Source organism: Poecilia formosa, unplaced genomic scaffold (assembly GCF_000485575.1).
Source record: "Poecilia formosa unplaced genomic scaffold, Poecilia_formosa-5.1.2 Scaffold132, whole genome shotgun sequence".
Lineage (NCBI taxonomy): Eukaryota > Metazoa > Chordata > Actinopteri > Cyprinodontiformes > Poeciliidae > Poecilia > Poecilia formosa.
In genome coordinates, this window is record NW_006800071.1 from 695,371 (window position 1) to 719,369 (window position 23,999).

Genomic DNA, 23,999 nt, shown 5'->3' on the forward strand with positions numbered 1-23,999 from the left:
ATTATATAATTTCATGAAAAAAAAAAAGTTGTCTTTTTATACTGTATGTAAAGATCTGGTTTTAACTGTATTTAAAAATGTATTCTCCAGGGTTTAAAAGTAAGAAATATAAATCATTAGATGATAAAAAAAATGAAAAAAGAAAACATTTTTATCCATCTCTTTGGATGGAAGAAAACCAAGAATCAGAGCCAGTTTCCTGATATTCAGTGTGTGAAAACATTTAAATTATAGCAGAGCTCTTCTTTTCTGTACAGATGACAGTTGAGCCTCTCATATGATCAGTCAACCCCAGTTCATGTGGGTCTCCCTCTGCATTTTATTTCATTTTAGAAGACCAGTCTGCTAATGGTGTTGAAGCCTCCCCCTCCTCCTCCTCCTCCTCCTCCTCCAGATGGGCCACAGCTCCCTGGTGGGTTGTTGTCATCTGAACCGTTTGGCCTGAATGAGCAGGAAGACGAAGACGCCTGAAGAGCCTGGGTCCGAGCGCTGAGCTCCTGCTCCTGTTGATCACCAAGGAGACAGACAAATATTTTACCAAGCTTGATTAAGTTTAAAACGCACCCTGGAAATACGGACAAATAAACTCTTTAAGAAACAGAGCAGGCATTCCAATGGACATCACGTTGTTATAGCTCCCTCTAGAGGAGATGCATCGAAGTTATTTACACAAACTCGGTGGAGTTTCAGTTTAACACACCACAGCTCAGTGAGTTGTGAAATTACACCTCACATTTTTGAGTAGAAGAGTCTGAATTTCACTCGAGGAGTACCAGAATACATAAATCAATCTAGTCTGCGGCTCAGTCTCTGTTTGCTACGTTCCACCTGGATTAATCCTCCACTTTAATGATAAAATCTTACTTGTGAAGAGAAACGGAAATGATGTTTTAAGTCGATTGTGTGTTGAAAATGAAAAGTAAGCAGTTGTTCCAAAAACATGCCCACAAACTTCTAAATCAGTGGTAAGAATAATTACAGCTCACTTCACACTTACACTTTCTTGCATATGTAATCAAACTCATTGAGCTTTTTCCCCTCCACAGTTTTTCACTCAGCATCATAAAGCAGTGCAAAGTTATGAAGTGGAAGATAAATGACCCGTTTTCAGTTTCTTTTTTACAAATACAAGTCTGATGAGTGTGGGATAGATTCCAATTCAAACCACATTTTCACAGACTCCCCTTCAATCTCCCCTATTTATTCTGGCTAAGCATGTGCTACCTCCTAAGAAAGAGCATGAACAAAAATGTAAGTGTGTACATGTGCAAAGATGATGGAAGCAAACATTTAAAAATGTAAATATGTAGTGGCAGTATAGGAGGAGTGTTTATTTGGAGGCACCAAATACAAATACACGCAAATTCTGGAAAATGTGCAAAACTTCCCTTATCCTTTATGCTTTGATTTGATCAACAAAACAAAATCCCAGGGTTGGGCAACAAATCAACACCGTTATATATCGAAATGTACATGTGATCAGTACCAATAAAAAAGATGTCAGAATGTTCAGTAATTTCACTAAACTCCGATCCAGAACTGCATAGCATTCTGGGAGATGTAGTTGTAGGACAGGCTTTAGCTGCTAGCCATGCTAACCTCTCAGGGGTTGCTGACATCAACTGACTCACTCACTCACTCTGTTGTTACCTAGCAATAACTTGTTGAGTAACTTGCATAGGAGCAGTTTCAGGTATCGCCACCGTGCCTCATAACCGCTTAAAAGAAAAAACAATGGCGTGCAGTGAAGGGAGAAAATGAGTCCAACAGCTCGAAAGGAAACTGTGGACAAAACAGGAAAGGTCACGTCACAGGTTTGGCAGCATTTCAGATACTTAAAACAACAAAACTAATTGACAATTATCGGTATCGGCTGATGTTGTGATAGGTTTTTCAGCCATGTTGCCCAACTCTACAAAATCCCTATAAAATACGTCAAAATGTGAGTTTGCAACTAGGGCAGTTGTAAATTATTATTGATAGCATTCTGATGGTTAATTGAGCTATTGAATAAAAAAATATTGTCCTGTTCTGTAAAAGCTACTTAAGCTAGTAAAAGAAATATATGAAAGAGAACTGCTAGTAAAAAAAACAGTACAGTTAACTTTTAATAAGAAAACTTACTACGTAAAATTTTAAATGTTTCAAAAGTCAAGTTTAGTCTCAAGTTTGATGTATGGAAAAACTGTTTTAAAGTGCAAAAACATATGAGAAATAAAACATTTCAAATTAATCTTTAAAAATAAAAAAAAAAACTAACTTAAACCGAGGAATTAGTAACAAATGCCTTTTATTTTACACTTCACTTTTAGTCTCAAGTTTGAAGTATGAAAAAACTTTTATAAAACAGGTTTCTCTCTAGATCACTATTGATCAGGAAGTAGCTACATGCATTTCCTTGAACATGTACCACATGCTAGATTCTACTAACAATCACAGATAAGTTAAAATAAGTTTGTGTTTTTCTTAAGGAACATAAATGTCACCAGTCAGCAGGCACAAGTGAGCTCAATGCATGTAATGGATGTTTCCTGCTGGGATGTTGGAGGATGGAGCATCGAGGCTCTGCTTTGTGAAACACCAGTTCTGTTTTGCAGTAAACGTGCTGAGCTGTGTGTTTGTTTCTATTTAGTTTAAAGTGATCTGACATTTTGTGTCTCCCTTGGCGGCGCTTCTTTCTGACCCTCGCCTTCTCCCTCCATAGCACTTAGGATTCGTCAACAGTTTATTGCGGAAGCGAGAGTGTTGCGCAACACAAATATTGGAAATGAATAATAAAACATAATTTATAGCTGCAGTACATAACTTTTATGAATGTTTTTATATATGTTTTATATTAGTTTTTTTTTTTTTTTTTTTTTACATATTTGTTAAAACTATCACCAGGTCGTGGCGGCATAAAATGAGATAGATAATCGGAAAAGGTCAAGCTCCTCCACTTCCTCCCTGTGCCGCTACTGCCATCTGAAGAAATGCACCGCTTCCGACCAAAAACAACCAATCAGAGCCAGTGCTGTCAATCAACCACATGAACATGTTGCTAAATGTGCTGATAGAGGAGAAACAACTTACAGTTACAGGAAAACTGTTTATCGGCCGTCATCGTTGATCATGCTAACTAGGTATTAGCATTCATGACAGAGAGACGCTATATCGTAGCAGAGAGCAATGGTGCATAAATGGGTCTGATTAACAGCGATAAGAACCTCCTCCTGGCTCTGATTGGCTATTTCTAGTTAATACTAGAAGGCAGAGGAGCTCAATTATTTTCCACAGATTATCTCTCATTCCATACTTACAAATATGTCAAAAACATATTTTATAAAAGATGCATACTGCAGCTTTAACAAATCCTTGAGGTAGATAATTTGCCCTGAGGAAGTTCAAATTTTCAATCATTTGATTTACCTAACAGCCCTAGTTGCAACTTTGCAAATTCACTGCACAGTAATGCAAATCTGTGAGAATTACCTGTAAATACAGCTTGTTGTCTTTGATGATAGCATCCAGCAGCTCTTTCTGCAGGGGAGGCTCGGCATTCAGCCTCATTCCATTTGCCATTTGTCCCTCGTTTCCATTCAACCCTGGCAGCTCCTGCTTCCTGTACATGAGCACATAGGCTGTGTCTTTGGGGAAGCGATTGGTGATGTTTTGTACTGACTGTAGGGAAGTGTACGTCACTCTGCTGTCATTGAATAGGAGCCAGTCCCTCGCCTCCAGGCCCGTGTTGGGTAATGAGTCGCCTTGTTCTGATGTGCAGAGGCTACAAGCGGCCTGTTCGCTCGCTGAATCCTGTTTGACAGGAGACAGACCCACTGAGTGCTGCGTCCCATCAGCTCCGTTGATGTTTCGTCCGTAGGAGTAGTAGTGGCCGCTCTCCGAGGAAACCCCAGAATGCACCACGACAGAGCTGAGCATATAGGGCACTGATTGGACTGAAGTCTCTCTTCCTCTGGTCATCTTCTCAGCTTCATCTAACCTCAACTTCCTCTCTTCCTCCTCTTCTCCTTGTGATGGTTTGAGTTTCTTAGCCAGGTTCTCGCTGCTTTCCGGGGAATCAACTTGCAAAGGAGACGAGGAGGCGGAGGACCACTGCACTGGCGTCGCAGAGGCATGGACAGGAAGTCTCAGGGCTGGCGGGATGATGACGTTATCTAGAATCTTCTTGCGGATATGGCTTTTGGCATCATAAGAGAATCGGAGCAACGTGAGGATGAGGTACTCGGGCGCGGAAACCACCTTCATGGTCCTCTCAGCTCGTTGGAGGGAAACACACTTCTCGCAAAAGTACGCATTGTCTTCGTCCAGGATCTCAGGAGCCAGAAAATAGTTCACCAGGTCAGGCACAGACAGAGGGGGTTCGTTCGTCACTGGCTCATACTGAACATTAGTAGCTAGATTGCTTGTTTCAGGAGCTTCACTGCCACCATTGACAGATCCCTGACAGAGCACTTTGCCTTCCTCTGTAGGTCTCTCTGCTTTGGGACTGCCCTGAGAGGAAGAAGACGGACAAAAGGCCAAAGACAAGTCTGTAAAAGGCTCTTCTTTCTCGGAGATGCTGTTACACTGCATGCACCGAATGCCTGTAATCAGCTTTCCACCAAACATCCGCTCTATCAAAGTCCTTCCATTGTTTGCGCATCGGTTCTCCGCTTCAACCAAATGGCAGTCCTTGCGGTCTTCAGAAGTTGTTGGACTTGTTGGGTCTCTGCTGATCGGATCAACCAGGGAGGCTACTGTTGGCTTGGCTGATTGCAGAACGTGAAGCGTTTTCTCCTCTTCGTGCAACCTTAAAAATATGAGTACACTTGGCATTAGCAGAGGTGGGTCGAGTAGCCAAAGATTATAGACAAATGAGTAGCTGTACTCCAACATATTTTTACTCAAGTAAGACTAAAAAAGTATGTGGTAAAACCCAAGTACTGAGTAACTGATCAAAAGGCCTGTTGTGCTACAAAATGGCACAATCAAGACTACGTGTTACCAGAGATCTTTCCTGCCTGCAGCTTTGACATTTTAATTGACTTTAAGCAAAAATAAAACAACAGGAACAGCTGAGCATAAGGAGCAGCGCTGGAGACTCACTGTACCTTTCTAGAAGGAATCTGAGATACTCTGAACAGTCCTGCTGTGAGCCCATGTTGAACCAGGGAGGACGAGACGCTTCCAAGAAGTTCCTGGGAGCGTACGCTGCCCTCTGTAGGCCAAAGCACACAACTCATGATGACGTCCACCAACTTCACACATATTTCATTAGTCAAGACATAACAGACCTGTGTGTGTGCCAGGAAGGCAAAAAGGAGCTGCAGCCTCTTCATTACTGTGTTGGAGCCATTAAGATGTAAAGACAAAACTTGCCTCCTGAAACTGAGAGCAAAAACTCAGGTTTAATTCTTCACATTCTCAGCTTTGACATGTGTGTTGGTGTGACTGAGTGACTCACTCTGTTGCCATAAAAAGGGTCTGGATGATGCTGTTCATGTAGCAGGTGTTCCCCAGGTTGATCAGACCTGTCCTTCCTGTCTCAGATTTCCCAGCTGGCCTCAATAAACCAGAAGCAAACGAATTAGACTGGGATGTCCAGGCACTTTGATTCAACACCAACTTGATCTTCTCTTCTGAAGGTTTTGGGAAATCCTGGAAAGAGAATATGGAATAATTAATGCGGATGTGTCTAAAGGCTGGCCTTATTTACAGAGCAGTCTTTTTTTGATTTGAATTAACTCAGAAAATACCAACATAAACATCAGTTCTTCACCTTTATGGCTTCCAATATGTGGTCGTAGAGGTCAGGGAAGCCAGAGTACTGGTACATCATGCAGTGTATAAGCTCAGTGAATTGGAGCAGGAAGGTTTGACTGGTGGGGAGACCATCAGTGTTTAGAGTCTGAACTAGAGGGCGCACGAGTGGAACAACCTGAAAGGCAAAAAACAGAAAATTAGGAAATAAAAACAATAAATTCTGGACGATGAAGCTAAAATGTTCCCATCAAATGAGCAGCAGGAAGGAGATGAACATCAGGACCTCCACAGAGAGTTCAGCTGATCATTTCGCGTTTTTTAGGTTTTAATTAAATTGGTTCAAGGGCCACTGCTTGGCATTTAAGATACTTTGCAGATCATTACTGAGGAGGGTCTGTGTGGCCTCAAAGTAATTTAAGCAAGAACAGAAGGAAAATGAGAGAACAAACAATCTGGTCACATGAGGAGGAAATGAGCTGTGAGGAGGCAGAGGACCTCTTACCAAATGGAAGGCCTCAGGAGAGTGCTGGAAGCTCAACAGCATGTGGGAAAGCACGGATAGCGCCCCCTGCCGCACAATAGGGTACCACAGACGGTTGAATACCTGCAGGTCAAAATAAACAGAAAGCAAATATTTATAAGTTAAATTTAGGACAAATTAAAGTCAATTTCTTTAACACATTTGTCATAAAAGGCCTAAAATATAAAATCAATTACATCAACCAGCAATAAATATGAACTACAGTAATTAATCAATCTATTTCACACATTGGTAACATAATATTTAAATCCAACCTCCTCTCCAAAGAACCGTAAACCAAGGAAGTTTTACAAACCATTTCAATTTTCAGCAGAGTGACATCTATAAGGATGGTAAACTTCTGAACAGCAGCCAGTCCTTTCAGCAGAGCGATGACCCAGGTATCCACATGTTGGGCCAGCGGCCAAGACAACCAGTCGATCATTCTTTAAAACACACAACAAACAACTGTTAACAAGCATAAACTGCATATTACACACTGAAATTAGAACATGCTTTCATCCTACAGCTTACAAGTGTTGAATATAAGTGCAGAATAAAAAGACATTGAGCTACCGGCTGAGAGCTTTGGTCATGCTTGCATCTCTGACGTTCTGGTCTGTGGTGAGACTTTTGATGAGCACAGTGATCATCTGGACAGGGATGTGCTGGACCAGACTAGCCAGGGCAATAGATGGGTCAAAGGATGGGTCTGAAAGGACAACAACATCGAGTTATTTTTCTGTATAAAATATTTTAATATGTTCCTTGAAGCTTGTGAGTTGTTTCTATTTAGATACTTATTAACATCTAGATAGAAACATTTAAAACAAATCTGCAGACACAATAAAAAGCCAACCTGTAAAAAAAAAAAAAAAAAAAAACAGCTGATGCACCACGATTCACCATGTGTTTGTGGTCTACAAAAATCTCAGACATGTTATTTCCTGTTTTATTTTATGAATAATAACAATTTGTGAGTATGTTTGCAGTTTCAGTTGGTAACACAAAAATAAAATATCCTATACACTATTTGTCCTGTATTAACTCAAGATTTTAGAACATTTAAAGTCATACACTACAAAAACACAAAATCTTACCAAGAATCTCTGTCTCACTTCTAGTGCAAATATTTTAGTAGACTTGAATTAAGACAAAAATTTCTCAATAATTCTTGAATGTACATACAAAAATACTAGTTCCACTGGCAGATTTTTTTCCCCACTTAAAACATGAAAATTGTCTTGCTAAAAGTGAAAAACATCTGCCAGAGGAACTAGTACTTTATCTATATCAAAAGAAGTATTGACTTAAAACAAGCTTATATATATTGCTGAAAAGTTACTTTTAAATTAGTTTTGACTTTTGACTTATTTCATGTGAACCAATATATATACATAGACAAAATACTTGGTAAAATGTTGTATTTTTGCAGTGTTTTTACTTTAAAATATCAGTTCATTTGTCAATTTTAACAAACAGAAAGTTTGTAACAATTCAAGCAGCTTTACCTGTGGAGGAGATAATAGCAAAGACTTCTTGCAGTGAGGGCAACAGTGTGGCTGGCTCTGCCTTCCAGATGTTCTGTAGAAGAGTGCTGACCTTCGTCACTTGGCCTACATACTCTCTCAGTTCCCGCTCTTCGCTGGCACAGCACTGAAAGCAGCTGATGGTCCTCACTAGCTGCTGGCAGAACAAGACGCCTGACTTTTCCCTCGGGATGCACTGCATAAAGTCTGACAGCAAAGTGCTGAGTCGGGCGCAGAGAGCTGGCTCAGGGCGTTCGCACACCATCCTCAAAACCTCCACTTGGATGACACTGAAGGTCTCCAGGACGGAGGGGCAGCTGATGAGCAGCCGCAGGCAGCAGTGGATGTAATCGATTATGGCAGCGTCTCTGTGTTCCAGCTGCCCGTAGCCCTGCTGGAGTAAACCAAGCACAAAGTCTTTGCAGAAGAAGAGCTCAAACTCGGGCCGGTGGTAGCGAGCGTAGGCCTCCAGAACTTGCAGGCCGATCTGCTTCTGGAAAGCATTGTCACCAAGTAAGATGAGGCGGGTGGTGAGTGTGAATAGGGCTTGACACTGCTCCTGCGTCACGTCGTTCTCTGCTGCTTCAACCACCTTCTTCACTATGGCCCTCTTCACCGGGACAGAGTGATCGGAGCTGATCAGGCCCTCCAGAATCTTGTCCATGATCTCGAGCTGCAGAGGACAAAATAAAGTGATTAGTTGGTAAAAAGTGATTATACTTGGAAAAATAAATAAATTAGTCATTAGACTTGTTTTTTTAATGAACACATTCAATAACCAAGGAGACACATTAGTGAGCATAGTGAGCAGCACATTGTTTCTGAGAATTAGTTGATTGTTCAAGTCTCAAACAACCAAACTACAGCCTTCTTTAACTCAAAACACACAACACCAGCCCATGAAGTCACAAGTCTTGAATCAACTGTAACTTAGTGAGATCAGAATAATAACCAGGCAACAGGCTCCAGAACAGATCGCTTCGCTTTGATTTATATTAGAAAATCCCTAATCTCTAAGAGACAGAGATAAGTGGAGTAGATTGGTAAAAACTAGATACTCTATTTATTTTTGTTGTAGTCTTTAAAATACCAGCATTTTTTTGTCTACCTGATGACATAATTTTTTTATTATTTTTTACTGTCCCAGCTATAACGATCCACTTGATAGATATGTTTTTTTAAGAAACCCAAAGCTAAGCATTAATTTGGGTTTGTTTCATAACTTCAACTATTAAATCATATGATCAAATGTTATGTTAAATTACTCAAGTAAGCTTTTCACCAAGTACGTTTTTACTGTTGCAGCTTTAAAATATACTTTTAGCAGGTAGGTAGCTATCATTTGTAAGATTATTTTTTTTCTCATTTCCTTTTTTAAGTATTCCAATGTGAACATTTAACAATTATTTATATATTTAAAAGCCAATGTAACTATAAAAATGTAAATTATTTATTTGGTACTGAACAGTATTTTCTGCTTCATTTATTACACAGGAGGAGAAAGACAACAAAAATTGCTGTTTTGTTTCTGTTCTGTAGAAACTGGCAGCTAGCGTGCTAATGCTAGTTGCTTCTTTAAATGCAACAAATGCCTATAGACGAGTAGGAGCTATAGTAGATTATTAACAAAATATAACCACGGCGCTATAATAATTATTATAAAATCTGAAGTACTCCATATTCCAACCAAATAAATAAAATAATCCCACCATAATAACAACAAAGCAATGAAACAGGCCGAGTAACCGTCAGGTACCACTCTGACTTAGCATAAATACCACCACAATACATCCGCAATTCATAAGCGTATCAACCTGAACTTACCTGAATTCAGCATGTCAACACATTCCAAACTAAATGTAAAAGCTCTCAGGCCGAGTCAAACATCTCCTGACAGATGAAACAGTTTTATTCAGGTATCATTTGAGCGTTCAGAATCAGCTGATTAACCTTCCACTACCGTCATTCCAACTGCCGACAACCGGTGTTGTGCTGAAAAACGCACCCCTGCCGTAAAACGTAACTGTTGTTTTCAAAGGGAGATACTTTTTCTTAATACTGTTTTGATGTTTTTTTAAAAATAAGTAGGGCATTTCTATATAGTAACTAAGAAAGCTTTAGATTTACTTTGCATTTATACTTACATATTTAGTCTACATAAAGCTAATTAGTTCTTTTTGCTTCAGGGATTCTTTTGTCGCCAGAACAAAATTTTTCAAGTACTCAATGATTTTTTTCACTAAAAATCTCTATAAAAACACTTAAATTGTTCTCCTTCAGTCCAAGTTGTATGTAAGTGTCAGCCAATACAATGAATGTTGTTACAGGATGTAGTCATTTTGTGGTTGTTAGAAAATTTAGGAAATATCTACTCCTAAAGTTATTCACATTTTTTTAAATAACCAGACTTACTAGTGAGAATATTATCCCTTTTGTCATTCTGCTCTTTATAGAGCAACACTGGGACTCTAACAAAGTGATACTAGCAGCGTGTGTGTGCATATAAGCATGTAATGTATATTATTCAGTATTCATCATTGGCAGCTAGCTGGCAATGTTTTTTTTTGCCAGCTAGCTGCAAAAAAACAGCTAGCTGTTTATACATACACATATTATACATATACATAATATATACATATTTATATAAATTTATGTTTATATATTTATATAAACATGTATTGATATTACAAGACGAGAGCGGTCCATTAGGCGTCTATCCTTTTATTATGTCTATGTGAGAAACAGCCCGATCTACGGAGAGGTTCCCACAGTTTGGGAACCTCTGACATAGCCTGATACATAGACATGAATTATTCATTATTAATTATTCTTATTCATGTCTATGCCCCCTTCATCGTAAGGACCTTTAGATGAAGAAGCTGTTTTACTGATACCTGTTATAGTACAGATGTGCTTCATTACAATATTAATTTGAATAAATACTTATTCCTTATTAATGGTGAAACGTCATAAAAAATTGCACAGATTTTACCAAAACAAATATTTAAAAACGCATTCCACTCAAACGCTCTCGACCATTTAATGTTTGAATATCTACGGAAGCTTGTCAGTTGCTATTTCAGAAATTAATATACATGAGGTCAGAATATATTTTTTATTATTTTAAAATATGGAAATTATATTTAATCTTCAAAAAACTATAGAGAATATGACAAAGTTAATATGACTAACACAATGTTACTTTGAAATTACAAATCTCATGTATTTACATGTAAATGGTCATTATTACGTATTAGCATAAAAAAATGAACTTTAACATTTATCTCAAAACGACTTGTTACAAACTTGTTGATTCATACAAAGAATTGCCTTTAATTGGTTTATAGGTTGTTATTAATTTTGTTCAGGAATTACGTCACTCTAAACGCATGGTGCGTTCCATTTCCGTCGTCGCAAGCCGGAATTTCCGAGTGCAAAGTTAGAAACTGTAATTTTCTATCTGATAATTTTACTTCCTTAATTTTTTATTTATTTGCTATTTTAATTTAATTTAATTTGTTTTGTGTAGCTTATAAATATACTGTACAATGTGATATACAATGTAAATCTACACTATTTATTTCAATAACCAGTTGGCTTTGTTAATTTTACTATGCACTGTAAGTAATACAAATTGATAGCATTGCATTTCTCAAAACATTTTGCGTTGAACAGCAAAGGAACATGTTCACAAACAGATGTTACACAGTGTTCCTAATTTAACAAAACACACCAGACGTGCAAATAAACACTTTATTTCTATAGAATGCAAAATGTTTTCTATAGCTTTCCTTCCACGTTCAAAACCCAAATTTAAGAGGCATTCAAGCTATTGGGTTTAATGAGCAATTGCTTTTTCAAGAACAGGTTGGCTTGAACAATTGTTTTTTTCTCTCTTTTTTTCACTGAATAATTAAATCATAATTTGAAAACAGTTTTTAGTTGGCTCCTTTTTTTGCTTCTTGCTTGTTTATTTGGATGATCTTTATACAGGATGTTTTGATAATCTGAAATATCTAAGTGTGACAAAAAAATATAAGTGGGAGATTTTTTTTTTCCAGCACTGTAAGGTGTGTATGCCATACCAGGTCAGCCGAAGTGACATTTTCAAGGGTCCGCGAAAGTAGCACTTACAAGTCTCGCGAGAGAGCACGTTTACCGGGTAGCTTTGTAGCGCGAGAAAAATCTTGCTAGCGTGCTGGCTGTTCAACCGGCGCGTCTTTCATTATCAACAATAGTTCAGACTAAACCCGTTAAGGTTCAGGAAAAACATTAACGGCCGTTTCAACAAGATATATTAAGGCACTAAATAACCTACCATATCTCTGAACCAAAGAGAGATTTTCGTCAAAATGTCCGAAAGCGAAAACTGCGTTGAACAGCGGGAAGAACCAACTGAACTTGAAGAAGCAGGAGGAGCGGAGGTAACACGGTTTAAACTATTCCCATCACTGACTAAATGTTTTTAAAACACATCACCGTTGTCGTTAATGCACTCTCTCGTCGCTTGGAAAGTTATTCCGTACTCTTTGTGTTAAATGTGCGAGTGTTAATGTGAGGTATCCAGGCTAGTTAGCTCTCCGCGACGGGTGCTACAGTTAGCTAACAGCAGCAGCAGCAGCATCAGAGGCGTCCAGCGGCCGCCCAAGCTAACGTTCCCCGGCCCCATAAGCAGTGTTTATACTCCAAAGGTTATTGCACCAAAATTATTCCCTCATTTATTGTTCACTGGTAAAATACACGCGGTCATTTTGGTGCTTGTGAATGTAAACATTTTAACTGGACCAGTGAGGAGGATAACTTCTCAACTTTCCTATCAGTCTCTTTGTTTTCAATGAGTCTGGTCAGAAAAAGCCTGCTAACTGTTTGGGATCTGTAGCACCTTCTGTTGTGTTTAAAAAAAAACATAAAAAAAACCCAAACCAAAACAAAACAAACAAAACGGCATCCTACTAACTTCATATGGCCTTTCAGAAAAACTACAGTATGCCTGTGAGAAGCTAACCTGTGCTATGTTACCAAATAAGATTTTTATGTAACAAAATACGATATATTTAGACGAGCTCAAACAACTCAAAATGTATGTTTCTATGTTCTATTTAATTTACCGTTAAAGCTGAAATCTGCACATAAGTCGCCATACTAGTCCACATTTTATTGTTAGATTAAATGCACATAAAATAGAAGAAATAGAAATATTCTTTATTGTCCTATAGTGGGGAAATTAATGTATCAGCAGCAAATTAAAGGTAAATAGATGAGAAATATAAAAATAAGAATAACCTTTACAATGAAGGCAAATTTACAATGTAACAAAAATAGTACTGTGCAGTTATTGAAAATGGCATATTTGTATAAAATAGAAGTACAACCCAGTATGGTAATTTAATAAATGAACAACATGTGCATTTGTATTTATTTATTTTTTGCATAAAAGACAATAGACAATTTATAGCAAATGAGAAAACTGAAATAACGGCAGATATGTAAACACTTATTGCAGTGTTAAAAGAGCATTATAAGTAAAATCTATTATTATTATTATAAGTTATAATGAGTTAGTTTGAAGCTGCAATAATGGCTAACTACCAAGCAATCTTGACAATTAAATTGAACTTGATCTGAATAGATTTTTTTTGTAAAATGTTGTGTGATTCTGGGTTGGAGTTCAGCAAAATAATTCAACATTTTATAAATATATTTTGTTATTGCTTTATTGCCCAGACCTAGTTAAAACTTTTAGGATACCATTAAACTTAAGTAGGTTTATGTTGAGGCTACATTTTTATTACTAAATTTATCTATTTGAAGATAAATTATTTTTTGTTTTAACACAAAACAACCGAGCAGTTCTATACAGAATTCACTAAAAATGTACAAAGAATAAATACAGCACCAGATTTGCTGCTATTATACAATAATTATGCTCTTTGTGGACTGTTAATTGGATAATTTAGTCCTGCTAAAACTAATATGAAATTGCCTCATCAAAACTTATGTCTTGTGTTACACCAGCTGATTCAACTTAATTTTCAAATATGATGCCTTTTACTTAGGCCACTTAGATTCTCATAATCAGTTTTTGGTTTTTAAAGTAATATCTCTTAAAACATGGCATGACACCAGGTTGTTAGTGTAAGTATAATATATTTTTAAATAATTTATTTTCATTGAAAGCAGCTGAGGTCTTGTTCCTCATCATTTTACTTGGAGTGTTGATCCTATGGAATTAGAATATTCCAAAGCAAATCTAATCTATAATCTTGTGCTTCAGGAAAAATCAGACTCTTCAGATGCTGGAAAAGAATCCTCATCAGAAGGTGGTGCTGATGCACAAGATGCTTCCTCCTCTTCATCATCTAAGACTAAAGATTCCACTCCAGGTTATGAGGAGAAAGTGGTAAATAAATTATTTTGTGTAGTTGAAGTATCATATCCGACTGTTGTAATTCTGGGTAAATGAGTGAAGACACTTCCTCCTGTTTGTTGCAGCAAACTGACCGAACCAACAGGTTTGAATATCTGTTAAAGCAAACGGAGCTGTTTGCACATTTCATCCAACCGGCTGCACAGAAGACCCCCACCTCCCCGCTGAAGATGAAGCCAGGCCGTCCTCGGATCAAGAAAGACGAGAAACAGAACCTGCTCTCTGCTGGAGAGTGAGTATTCGGCCCAACAACTCTGCTTGTTTTTAACCTTCAGAAACTTAAACCCATTTCCTGTTCTGTGTTTCAGCAACCGGCACCGCCGCACCGAGCAAGAGGAAGATGAAGAGCTTCTCAACGAGAGCACAAAGACCACCAACGTGTGCACTCGCTTTGATGAGTCTCCCTCCTGTAAGCGCAGACCGGCTTCCGGAGCTGAAGGGAATTTTAGGGCTGTTCTTCAGGTTGACCGCTCTCTCGTGTCTCATTTCAGATGTGAAAACAGGAAAAATGAGGGACTACCAGATCCGTGGTCTGAACTGGCTCATTTCTCTGTATGAAAATGGAATCAATGGCATCCTGGCAGATGAGATGGTCAGTATTTCCCCGCTGATGAAAGCATGTGGGTGAATTACAGTTAGGTCTGAAACTATTAATTGTAATGAATCAGTTGTTGAAATAATCGTCAACTAATTAAGTTATTGATTAATCGTTAACTGGAGTATACAGACTCAAAAAAAGAGGCAATTTTCTGATATGACACAGTCAGAGCAATCATTTAAGATGACAAAATAAAAAAAAAGTTTATAGATATACTCTACCCAAAACTCAAGTGGCATAGTTTAGTTTCACCCGGTTCAAATTCTGTGAAAAAAAAAATCAACTTCCATTAATCACCGTTTATCATCCAGTTATTAATCAGCTAATAGAAAAAAACAGTCAACTGTTTGTCCTCCATCGTATTTATGTTAAGTCAAGCAGAAAGGGCTGAGCTTTTCACATTTGTATGTTAAAAGTTTTTATTTTCCACTGTAGATCAAATGTTCACTAAAGTAATGCTATTTCTTTGCATTTTAGGAAATAAAGTGTATATTTTCTTATTTTAAAAATTAATTGAATTATTCACATCTTTTAATGTGTTGTTAATATTGTCTAAAAAGACTCAAATGAATCATCTGCAAAATGTGCCAGGTTTTTTTTTTTGCTGATTAATCATCAAAAGTAATCGATTGATGACTAAAATAACGGTTAGTTGCAGCTGTAATTCCAGTTGGATTCTGGCCTTCAACATGTTCTCTGAACCTGTTCAGGGACTGGGGAAGACCCTCCAGACCATCGCCCTGCTGGGTTACATGAAACACTACAGAAACATCCCAGGTCCTCACATGGTCCTGGTCCCCAAGTCCACTCTGTACAACTGGATGAACGAGTTCAAACGATGGGTCCCCTCTCTGCGCGCCGTCTGCCTGATCGGAGATCGGGATCAGCGTGTAAGCTGTGACATAATGATTAATCTAAGGCTTTTGATTTAAACTCTGTCATTTAAAACATTTGGGTTCTGATTGATTTCCTTCAGACCGCCCTGATCAGAGACGTCCTGCTGCCAGGAGAGTGGGACGTCTGCGTCACGTCTTACGAAATGCTCATCATTGAAAAGGCCGTGTTTAAGAAGTTCAACTGGAGGTACCTGGTCATCGATGAAGCTCACAGGATCAAGAACGAGAAGTCAAAGGTCAGGAGCTGCTGACATTTTGCCCTCTTCAAGGTTCATATGGGTGCTAGAAAATGCTTGAATTTCATTTAGGTGTTTTAAAGGTTTGGAAAGTGTTTGATTTCTACATAAAGTTAATGAAAATGCTCAATATTCAAACTATACAGTTTTGTAACAAAGTGCAATCTAATGTTTGATTAAAAACTTAAACTTATAAATATTATTCAGTTAAAACCAGATACTTTCAAATACCTAATAAAATGTTTTCTCACAGTCTAAAGTTAAATCAGACTAAACTTTTTTTATTTCATTTAGAATTACCAAAATTATTTATAATTGTTAAAAGCCAGAAAACTTTTTTTGTAACTTCGAATTAGTACGTTTGAATGTAGAATGTTGTTAATAGCAGTAATAATTTATGTCACGTCTCTCAGCTGTCAGAAATTGTGCGTGAATTTAAAACCACCAACCGGCTGCTCCTGACTGGAACGCCGCTTCAGAACAACCTGCATGAGCTCTGGGCTCTGCTCAACTTCCTGCTGCCTGACGTCTTCAACTCATCGGAGGTGTTTACTTCCATCCTGTTTTCCCCTGTCGCCTGACCGAGTTCATGCATCAGGTTACTTACCAAGTTTTCATTTCTTTCTAGGATTTCGACTCATGGTTTGACACAAACAACTGCTTGGGTGACCAGAAGCTGGTTGAACGTCTTCACACTGTAAGTTCCAAACATTTAATGTAAATCTCATCCTTTTAAAGTGTGTATTTGGGTTGAATATCCCTTTAAATACCGTGTTGTTGTTGTTGTTCAGGTGCTGCGTCCTTTCTTGCTTCGTCGTATCAAAGCAGACGTCGAGAAAACTTTGCTTCCCAAAAAAGAGATCAAGATTTACGTGGGTCTCAGTAAAATGCAGCGCGAGTGGTGAGCATCGAAGCTTCAAGATTCTTTGACATTAAATTTGATCTGAACTGGACGTCTAAAGACATCGGCTGTATTTCCACCCATCAGGTACACAAAGATCCTCATGAAGGACATCGACATCTTAAACTCTGCGGGCAAAATGGACAAAATGCGTCTGCTGAACGTCCTCATGCAGCTCAGGAAATGCTGCAACCATCCGTACCTTTTTGACGGGGCGGAGCCCGGCCCGCCCTACACCACCGACCTCCACCTGGTGGTGAACGGCGGCAAAATGGTGGTGCTGGACAAGCTGCTGCCCAAAATGAAGGAGCAGGGTGTGTAGCTGTTTGACATCCAGCTAGCTTTTCATATCAATCTGACACGGTCTGGAAGAGTAAATGGATTACAGAAATTATTTTTACTAAACACAGGAAAGGTTCAGTTTTCTCCCAAAGGTTTCAGAGCTTAACAATGTAGCGCGCCTCCTCTGGGTCGGGGAAGATGTCCTGCCCCAAGTGGAGGAGTTTAAGTATCTCTGGTTCCCCCAGAGGAGATGGCCCAAGTGGCTGGGGAGAGGGAAGTCTGGGCCTCCTTACTTAGGCTGCTACCTCTGCTACCCAGCTCCAGATAAACGGAAGAAGATGGATGGACAGATGGGTGACTTCTGAGTGTCCTGAGCTGTTTTGTTTGTTTGTTTAGGCTCCCGTGTGCTCATCTTCAGTCAGATGACCAGGATGCTGGACATCTTGGAGGACTACTGCATGTGGAAGAACTATGAGTATTGCCGTCTGGACGGACAAACACCACACGAAGAAAGACAGGTACATAATGTTCATGTGTATTGAACACTGAAAAATAATATTTATTTTATTTTTAAATGTTTAAATGTTGCCTGCCTTACATAGTTAAGATGAGGATTTAACTGAAGTTCAAAAAATATATATATTTTAACTGTCTAATTTTTGTGTTTGCCTGTTTTAAGACATTATGGATTCCAAAAACACATAATCAAATTTCTTGTCAGTTTTTAATGCAAAAACATGGTGGCCGCTGGTTGGCTTCCCCTGCCACCAGGCTTATGCTTTTCTGAGGGGAAACCCTGCTGGTATCGTTTGACTCTTAACAAAGCGGTTTCTCTCTAATGCCACCAGGTCTCCATCAACGCCTACAACGAGCCAAACAGCACAAAGTTCATCTTCATGTTGAGCACCAGGGCCGGCGGTCTGGGCATCAACCTGGCTACAGCCGACGTAGTCATTCTCTACGACTCGGACTGGAACCCCCAAGTCGACCTGCAGGCGATGGTGAGCGCTCTGCTTTCAAACGCGGCCACAGTTAATTAGTTTCTATCTGAAGAAAGCAGAAAGATTGAGAGCTGTCTGGTTTTCCTTTTAGGATCGAGCTCACAGAATCGGTCAGCAGAAGCAGGTGCGTGTTTACCGTTTCATCACGGAAAACACCGTGGAGGAGAGGATTGTGGAGAGGGCCGAGATGAAGCTGCGCCTGGACTCTATCGTCATCCAGCAGGGTGAGCCTTGCGTCCGTTCTGTGAGTGGATTTGGTGGAATGAGGAAGCAAAGCTAAAAGATGGTTTTGTTTGCAGGAAGACTTGTGGATCCAAGTGCAAACAAGCTGGGTAAAGACGAGATGTTGTCCATCATCCGGCACGGTGCCACACACGTGTTTGCTTCCAAAGAGAGCGAGATCACAGACGATGACATTGATGCGATCCTGGAGCGCGGAGAGAGAAAGGTGAATCCTGCAGAGGATTTCAGATGAGCTGTTCCTAATAGGTTTAAGCTGTTTTCCTGTGAATGTAAACCTTTGTTTTCTGGTAGACCATGGAGATGAAAGAGAAGCTGTCATCTCTGGGTGAAAGCTCACTGAGGAACTTCACCATGGACACTGAGAACACCAGCGTGTACACGTTCGAAGGAGAGGACTACAGAGAGAAGAAAAAGGTAAAAGTCCTGACCAGCAATAGCTGTCGCTCTCCATGTGTCATATTTTAAAACTTGGGTTTGTTTTTTTTTCTTTGCAGGTTATCACCAACTGGATTGAGCCTCCCAAAAGAGAACGGAAAGCCAATTACGCCGTAGATGCGTACTTCAGGGAAGCTCTGCGAGTCAGTGAGCCCAAAGCACCCAAGGTAGGACCAGATCACTCTGCTAACACCAATACTTTATAATCTGGGGTCACAAAGATGCTTTAAATGCTTGAGTTTCAATTTTCAAGGTTTGGAAAGTGCCTGGTTTCTGTAGGAAGTCATGGAAAATGCTTGATATTCAAACTGCAACCTTATGTTTTATTAAAAACCTAAATTTGGAAAGCGTTACAGTTAAAACCAGATATGTTCATACACCTAATAAAAAGACAGACTTTTTTCTCTGTCTGAAGTTAAATCAGAGTAAGTTTTTATTATTTTAGGTAAGTTAAGTTACCTCCATTATTTCAATTTGCTGATTTGAAATAATTCAGCAAATTGACGTCAGAAAATGTTGCACAATTTTTTCTATGACTTATATTTTGTTTAAGCATTTAATTTGAGCAGAAAGGTCATTTGCCTTAATATGATTTATTTTGATTGCTTCAATGTAAAGAATAACATTTTGTTTACTAAACTTTTGTTTCAATTAGAATTACCAAAATTATTTCCGTTTGTTAAATGCCAGAAAACTTTGTTTTTGACGATCTGTGAATTAAAAATCTTGAATGTAGAATACTGTCACAAGACATTAAGAGTTAAAAAAAAAAAATATATATATATATATACATATACACTAGTTAATTTAAACTTCTTTTTAGTTCATTTGTATTTATTTATTTTTTTATCTCCAAAGTGTTGTACTGGAAAAGTTTAAAAACTTGCCTTCAAAGTGCTTGAATTTTACTGTGGTAAAATGTATGAATCCTGTATAATGCATATAATGCAGAGGGACAGCAGGATTGTTTTGTTCTTAATGGAAATGTTTTCCCTGTTTTTCAGGCTCCTCGTCCGCCGAAGCAGCCAAACGTCCAGGACTTCCAGTTCTTCCCTCCACGTCTGTTTGAGCTTCTGGAGAAAGAGATCCTGTTCTACAGAAAGACCATCGGATACAAGGTTTAAAAAAGCTCAAATTTAGTGGATTAAATTCCTCAGGCGGCGTCTTTTGAGATATTTTATTGTTTAACTTTGCCTCCTGGTCCAGGTTCCGCGTAATCCCGACATCCCCAACTCGGCCCAGGTCCAAAAAGAAGAGCAGGCCAAGATCGACGAGGCCGAAGCTCTGACTGAGGAGGAGCTGGAGGAGAAAGAGAATCTACTGCAGCAGGTACAGATCGGCTGGTTTAACACGGATTCAGTCTGTAAAGAACTGCGACTTTGATCTGTTACGTTCTGAAACCACAAGAGAAAGTCAGTCTGATGGAATGAGCATATTCTGTAAAATGGTGCGTTTGATTTATTCACCAGATATATTCCTATTCACTCAGAACAACCCTGATTATACCAAAACAAACTCGCATCTTATTCTGTCATCATTCTGTCAGGACTTTCAAAATAAAAGCACTGTGTTGTTTTTTTAGTCTTTTTTCCAAGTTAAAACATAAATGAATTAAAAACCCTACATGATCAGACTGTAGACTCGAGTCTGATGGTATTTTATTCTCTAAGGATTGAAATTTAAAGAATTTGCTTTTGATACTTTTCAAGTTTTAGAAAATGCAAAACAAGGAAAATAAGTTAAATTTAAATTAATGGTTTCACCAAACTGTATTTCCTGTTTCATCTATTACAAGATTAAGAATTTCACCAAGCAAATTAAGCAGAATCTTGGTTCAAAATGTTGTATGTAGTTTTGTCTTTCCAACCTTAATTCCTTGTTGTTTTTTTGCCATTAGTGGAAACTTCTGTTCTATTTTATCTGCAGGCACTACTGTACGTTTCAATAAATACTTGCACCTTGACCTCCAATATTCACGACAAAGCTACTAAAAAAGTCTTTAAAAACACATTTAATTGTATTCCTTTGATATAATTCTACAATGCACAGCAACAGTTTTGTTTCTCAGGAGTAAATGATCAGAAACATCATGGAGCTTTGCTACATTCATCAGTTTTGGGTTTTTTTTCCCGCAGGGATTCACAATTTGGAGTAAACGAGACTTCAACCAGTTCATTAAAGCCAACGAGAAATGGGGAAGAGACGATATCGAGAACATCGCCAGAGAAGTCGAGGGAAAAACACCTGAAGAAGTTATGGAATATTCTGGTAATTAATAAACATATAAATAATTTAAATATGTATTTAGTTTTCTGTGGGGTATTTTTTTAACTTTGTGTGTGTTCTTTATGTTTTTGCAGCCGTTTTCTGGGAGCGCTGCAACGAGTTACAGGATATCGAAAAGATCATGGCCCAGATCGAGAGAGGAGAAGCCAGAATTCAGAGAAGAATCAGCATCAAGAAAGCTCTGGACTCGAAGGTGAGCCGCCGTCTGTTGGTTTGAAGCAGCTGATCAACATCAGGCCTGAGCTCCAAAATGCTCAAATTTCCAGGTTTTTAAAGGGCTTCATTTATGTATAAAGTTCTTGGAAGCGCATGATATTCTAACTGAACAGATTTGCAATAAAGTGCAAACTAACATTTGATTAAAAAGCTAAATTTGGAAAGTGTTTCTTTTACAGTTGAAACGAGATAGTTTCATGCACCTAATCGAGACACGCTACCTTTTCTTTCACTGTTAGAAGATAAATCAGACCAAACTTTCTTTTTTTAATTTAGATCTGTTAGAATTAAAGAAATTATTTCTAGTTGATAAATGCCAGAAAACATAGCAAGAATATTTCTAGACATAATTTCTAATTTTTCAATAACCTATTGAGCTGTGTAATTAAAATTAAGGTTGGCTTATATTTTATACTTTAAACAATGTAATTAATGTTATTTTTTCAGTGTGTGTGTGTGTGTGTGTGTGTGTGTGTGTGTGTGTGTGTGTGTGTGACATTTCAAAACTTAAAATAGTTTTATTTAGGTTTACTTCGTTCCTTCTGTAGAATGTAGAATACTATAACAATATATTATTAACAGTAATAAACATTAGTGCATCAAAACTACCTTTTTTAGTTAATTTGTATTGTTTTTATCTCTGAAGTGTGGTGTTGAAAAAGTTTAAAAACTTTGAAAATGCTTTAATTTCGCTGTGGTAAGTGTCCCAACCTGCAACATGTTCCTGTGTGCAGATTGGACGCTACAAGGCTCCCTTCCATCAGCTCCGCATCTCCTACGGCACCAACAAGGGCAAGAACTACACGGAGGAGGAAGACCGCTTCCTCATCTGCATGCTGCACAAGCTGGGCTTCGACAAGGAGAGCGTCTACGACGAGCTCCGCCAGTGCATCCGCAACTCGCCTCAGTTCCGCTTTGACTGGTTCCTCAAATCCAGGACAGCCATGGTGAATTCATCCTTCCTGGAGCTTTCTTGATTCTTGTTTTTCCTCTTGTTTGTTGACATAAGTAAAACTTTAGGGGCTTGTTCTGTTGATGTAGGAACTGCAGAGGCGATGCAACACTCTGATCACGCTGATAGAGAGAGAGAACATGGAGCTGGAGGAGAGAGAGAAGGCTGAGAAAAAGAAGAGGGGACCAAAGAGCGGCTCAGTAAGTCGGAGCTTAGAGAGATGGGATATCTGTGCGAAGGCTGAAACGATGAATCGATTATCAGAATAATCGCCAACTAATTTAGTCATAAATGAATTGTTAAACTAGAGTAGACAGACTCAAATAAAACGCCATTTGGAGGAAAAAAACAACACATTCAGAGCTGTAACCAAGCCAGAATTACATTTTGTATTTAAGTTAAAAATTGTCTGTAAATGTATTTTAGGCAAAACGCCTCAAGCGGCATAATTTAGCTTCACCTGCTTCAGACTTACTAAAGGGATGCTTTTGTTTCCAGGGAACAGGAAACGACAATAAAATATTTAATTTCTTATTTAATAAAGGAATTCAATTATTTATTTGCATCTTTTAATGAATGGCAAATTAAGTGGTTAAATGAGAAATCTGTAGAATTGTCAGAAAATGTAATTGATTCCTGAAATAATGAATTGCATCCATCATTAGCAGTTTTACTGACTTCAGACTCACTGAAAGCGTTTTTCCATCTCACTCTTTTCCAGGCGCAGAAACGTAAAGCAGAGGGAACCCCCGACGGCCGAGGACGCAGGAAGAAGCTCAAGTTGTGAGGCAGCTCACAAAATAAAAGATGAGAATTTGACCATGTCAACCAGCTCCAGCGTCATCAGTCCTAGTCTCCGTCTGTCCTGCAGGCTGTGATAATGTACTGTTTAAAATCCACCACGACTGATCCGGTTGTTTTAGGGAAGTGTTACTTTATGGGCCTGCGTTGTCGTCACTGACCTGAACACTTCGGCTGTGCTGGTTTAAATTGTTTGTTTGGTAGTTTTGTTTGTTTTTTATTATTAGATGTTAACTGAAATAATTGTATTTATGCCATTTGGTTGCACTGCATTCCATTGCTCAAAATGTACCGGTTGTATTCTTTTTTTTTGGAAACATCTGTTCTTGCATCTCTTTGGAGTATAAAATGTCTTTTTGAGCATCACAAATAAATGTCCCCTTTTTATATTAAAACCACTAGCTAGGCTTTTCCATGAAATTAAGCTTTGGATCATATTTGCCTCCAGTAGAATAGGCCATGAACTTCTTTTTATTTTATATCTAGGCAAGGTAAGGCAATCCCCCAAGAAAAAAAAAACCCCTAGCAGCGTTTTGACTCATTCTGCTCCTAAGAACAAATGGCATCAATGGATGGACTGGAGAAGCGTTATCATGGCGTGTTGGAACCAGTAGGAGGTTCTTAAAGAGACGGATACAGTTATGATCCGAAGTCAAATAGTTTCTCTTGATATACAACAACTGAAGGGAATGTAGTTGATTTTGATATATGTACCTGCAAAATACATAACTCTTCTTTTAAAATGTTTTTCAATGGGGCATTATTATGTAAATTTGACTTTTTAGAGCTTTAGATCATGTTAAAATGTCACTCCATCAAAAACAAACCCAGAGTTACTTTGACTCATTCTGCAGCTGGTTCTGGAACAGTCAAACGATCTGGAGAAGCATTGTGATGAGCTGAAGGCGTGAAGTCAAATCCAGTTATTTTTGGT

General features: G+C 38.5%; 2 protein-coding genes across 3 annotated transcripts; one reads left to right on the top strand and one right to left on the bottom strand.

Annotated features, from left to right (window-relative positions):
* Positions 1-276: 276 nt before the first annotated feature.
* Positions 277-9,791, bottom strand: usp38 (ubiquitin specific peptidase 38). 2 transcript variants are annotated; one of them, XR_001663319.1, is made up of 12 exons: positions 9,616-9,791; positions 7,774-8,464; positions 6,839-6,974; positions 6,579-6,708; positions 6,245-6,346; positions 5,759-5,917; positions 5,444-5,637; positions 5,274-5,367; positions 5,091-5,197; positions 3,472-4,789; positions 1,651-1,782; positions 416-503 (listed from the first exon to the last, which is right to left on the bottom strand). XR_001663319.1 is itself a non-coding variant. In XM_007561977.2 (11 exons), exons 2-11 carry the CDS (start codon positions 8,453-8,455, stop codon positions 330-332), a joined length of 3,096 nt encoding a protein of 1,031 aa, XP_007562039.1. In that variant the 5' UTR covers positions 8,456-8,464; positions 9,616-9,791; the 3' UTR covers positions 277-329. The 2 variants fall into 2 exon arrangements, 1 of the variants encoding a protein (XP_007562039.1); XM_007561977.2 differs by lacking the exon at positions 1,651-1,782 and having other exon boundaries at positions 277-503.
* Positions 9,792-11,950: 2,159 nt separating this feature from the next.
* smarca5 (SNF2 related chromatin remodeling ATPase 5) lies at positions 11,951-23,461 on the top strand. Its single transcript, XM_007561978.2, has 24 exons — positions 11,951-12,215; positions 14,066-14,191; positions 14,284-14,450; positions 14,527-14,627; positions 14,710-14,810; positions 15,527-15,706; positions 15,793-15,948; positions 16,362-16,493; positions 16,577-16,645; positions 16,740-16,849; positions 16,937-17,163; positions 17,528-17,649; positions 17,980-18,132; positions 18,224-18,356; positions 18,432-18,580; positions 18,667-18,789; positions 18,870-18,977; positions 19,815-19,928; positions 20,017-20,139; positions 20,946-21,078; positions 21,171-21,289; positions 22,047-22,259; positions 22,354-22,464; positions 22,986-23,461. The coding sequence occupies exons 1-24, from the start codon at positions 12,144-12,146 to the stop codon at positions 23,049-23,051; spliced, it is 3,108 nt and encodes a 1,035-aa protein (XP_007562040.1). The 5' UTR covers positions 11,951-12,143; the 3' UTR covers positions 23,052-23,461.
* The last annotated feature ends 538 nt before the right edge of the window (positions 23,462-23,999 follow it).

Coding starts and splice junctions, on each gene's coding strand:
- usp38 (XM_007561977.2), bottom strand. CDS start 8,455: ATGGACAAGATTCTGGAGGGCCTGATCAGCTCCGATCACTCTGTCCCG. Junction 6,347..6,578: donor CTCTGCTGAAAATTGAAATG/GTTTGTAAAACT, acceptor TTTGACCTGCAG/GTATTCAACCGTCTGTGGTA. Junction 504..3,471: donor ACAACAAGCTGTATTTACAG/GTAATTCTCACA, acceptor GGTGATCAACAG/GAGCAGGAGCTCAGCGCTCG.
- smarca5 (XM_007561978.2), top strand. CDS start 12,144: ATGTCCGAAAGCGAAAACTGCGTTGAACAGCGGGAAGAACCAACTGAA. Junction 14,628..14,709: donor CTTTGATGAGTCTCCCTCCT/GTAAGCGCAGAC, acceptor GTCTCATTTCAG/ATGTGAAAACAGGAAAAATG. Junction 18,357..18,431: donor CTCTATCGTCATCCAGCAGG/GTGAGCCTTGCG, acceptor TTTTGTTTGCAG/GAAGACTTGTGGATCCAAGT.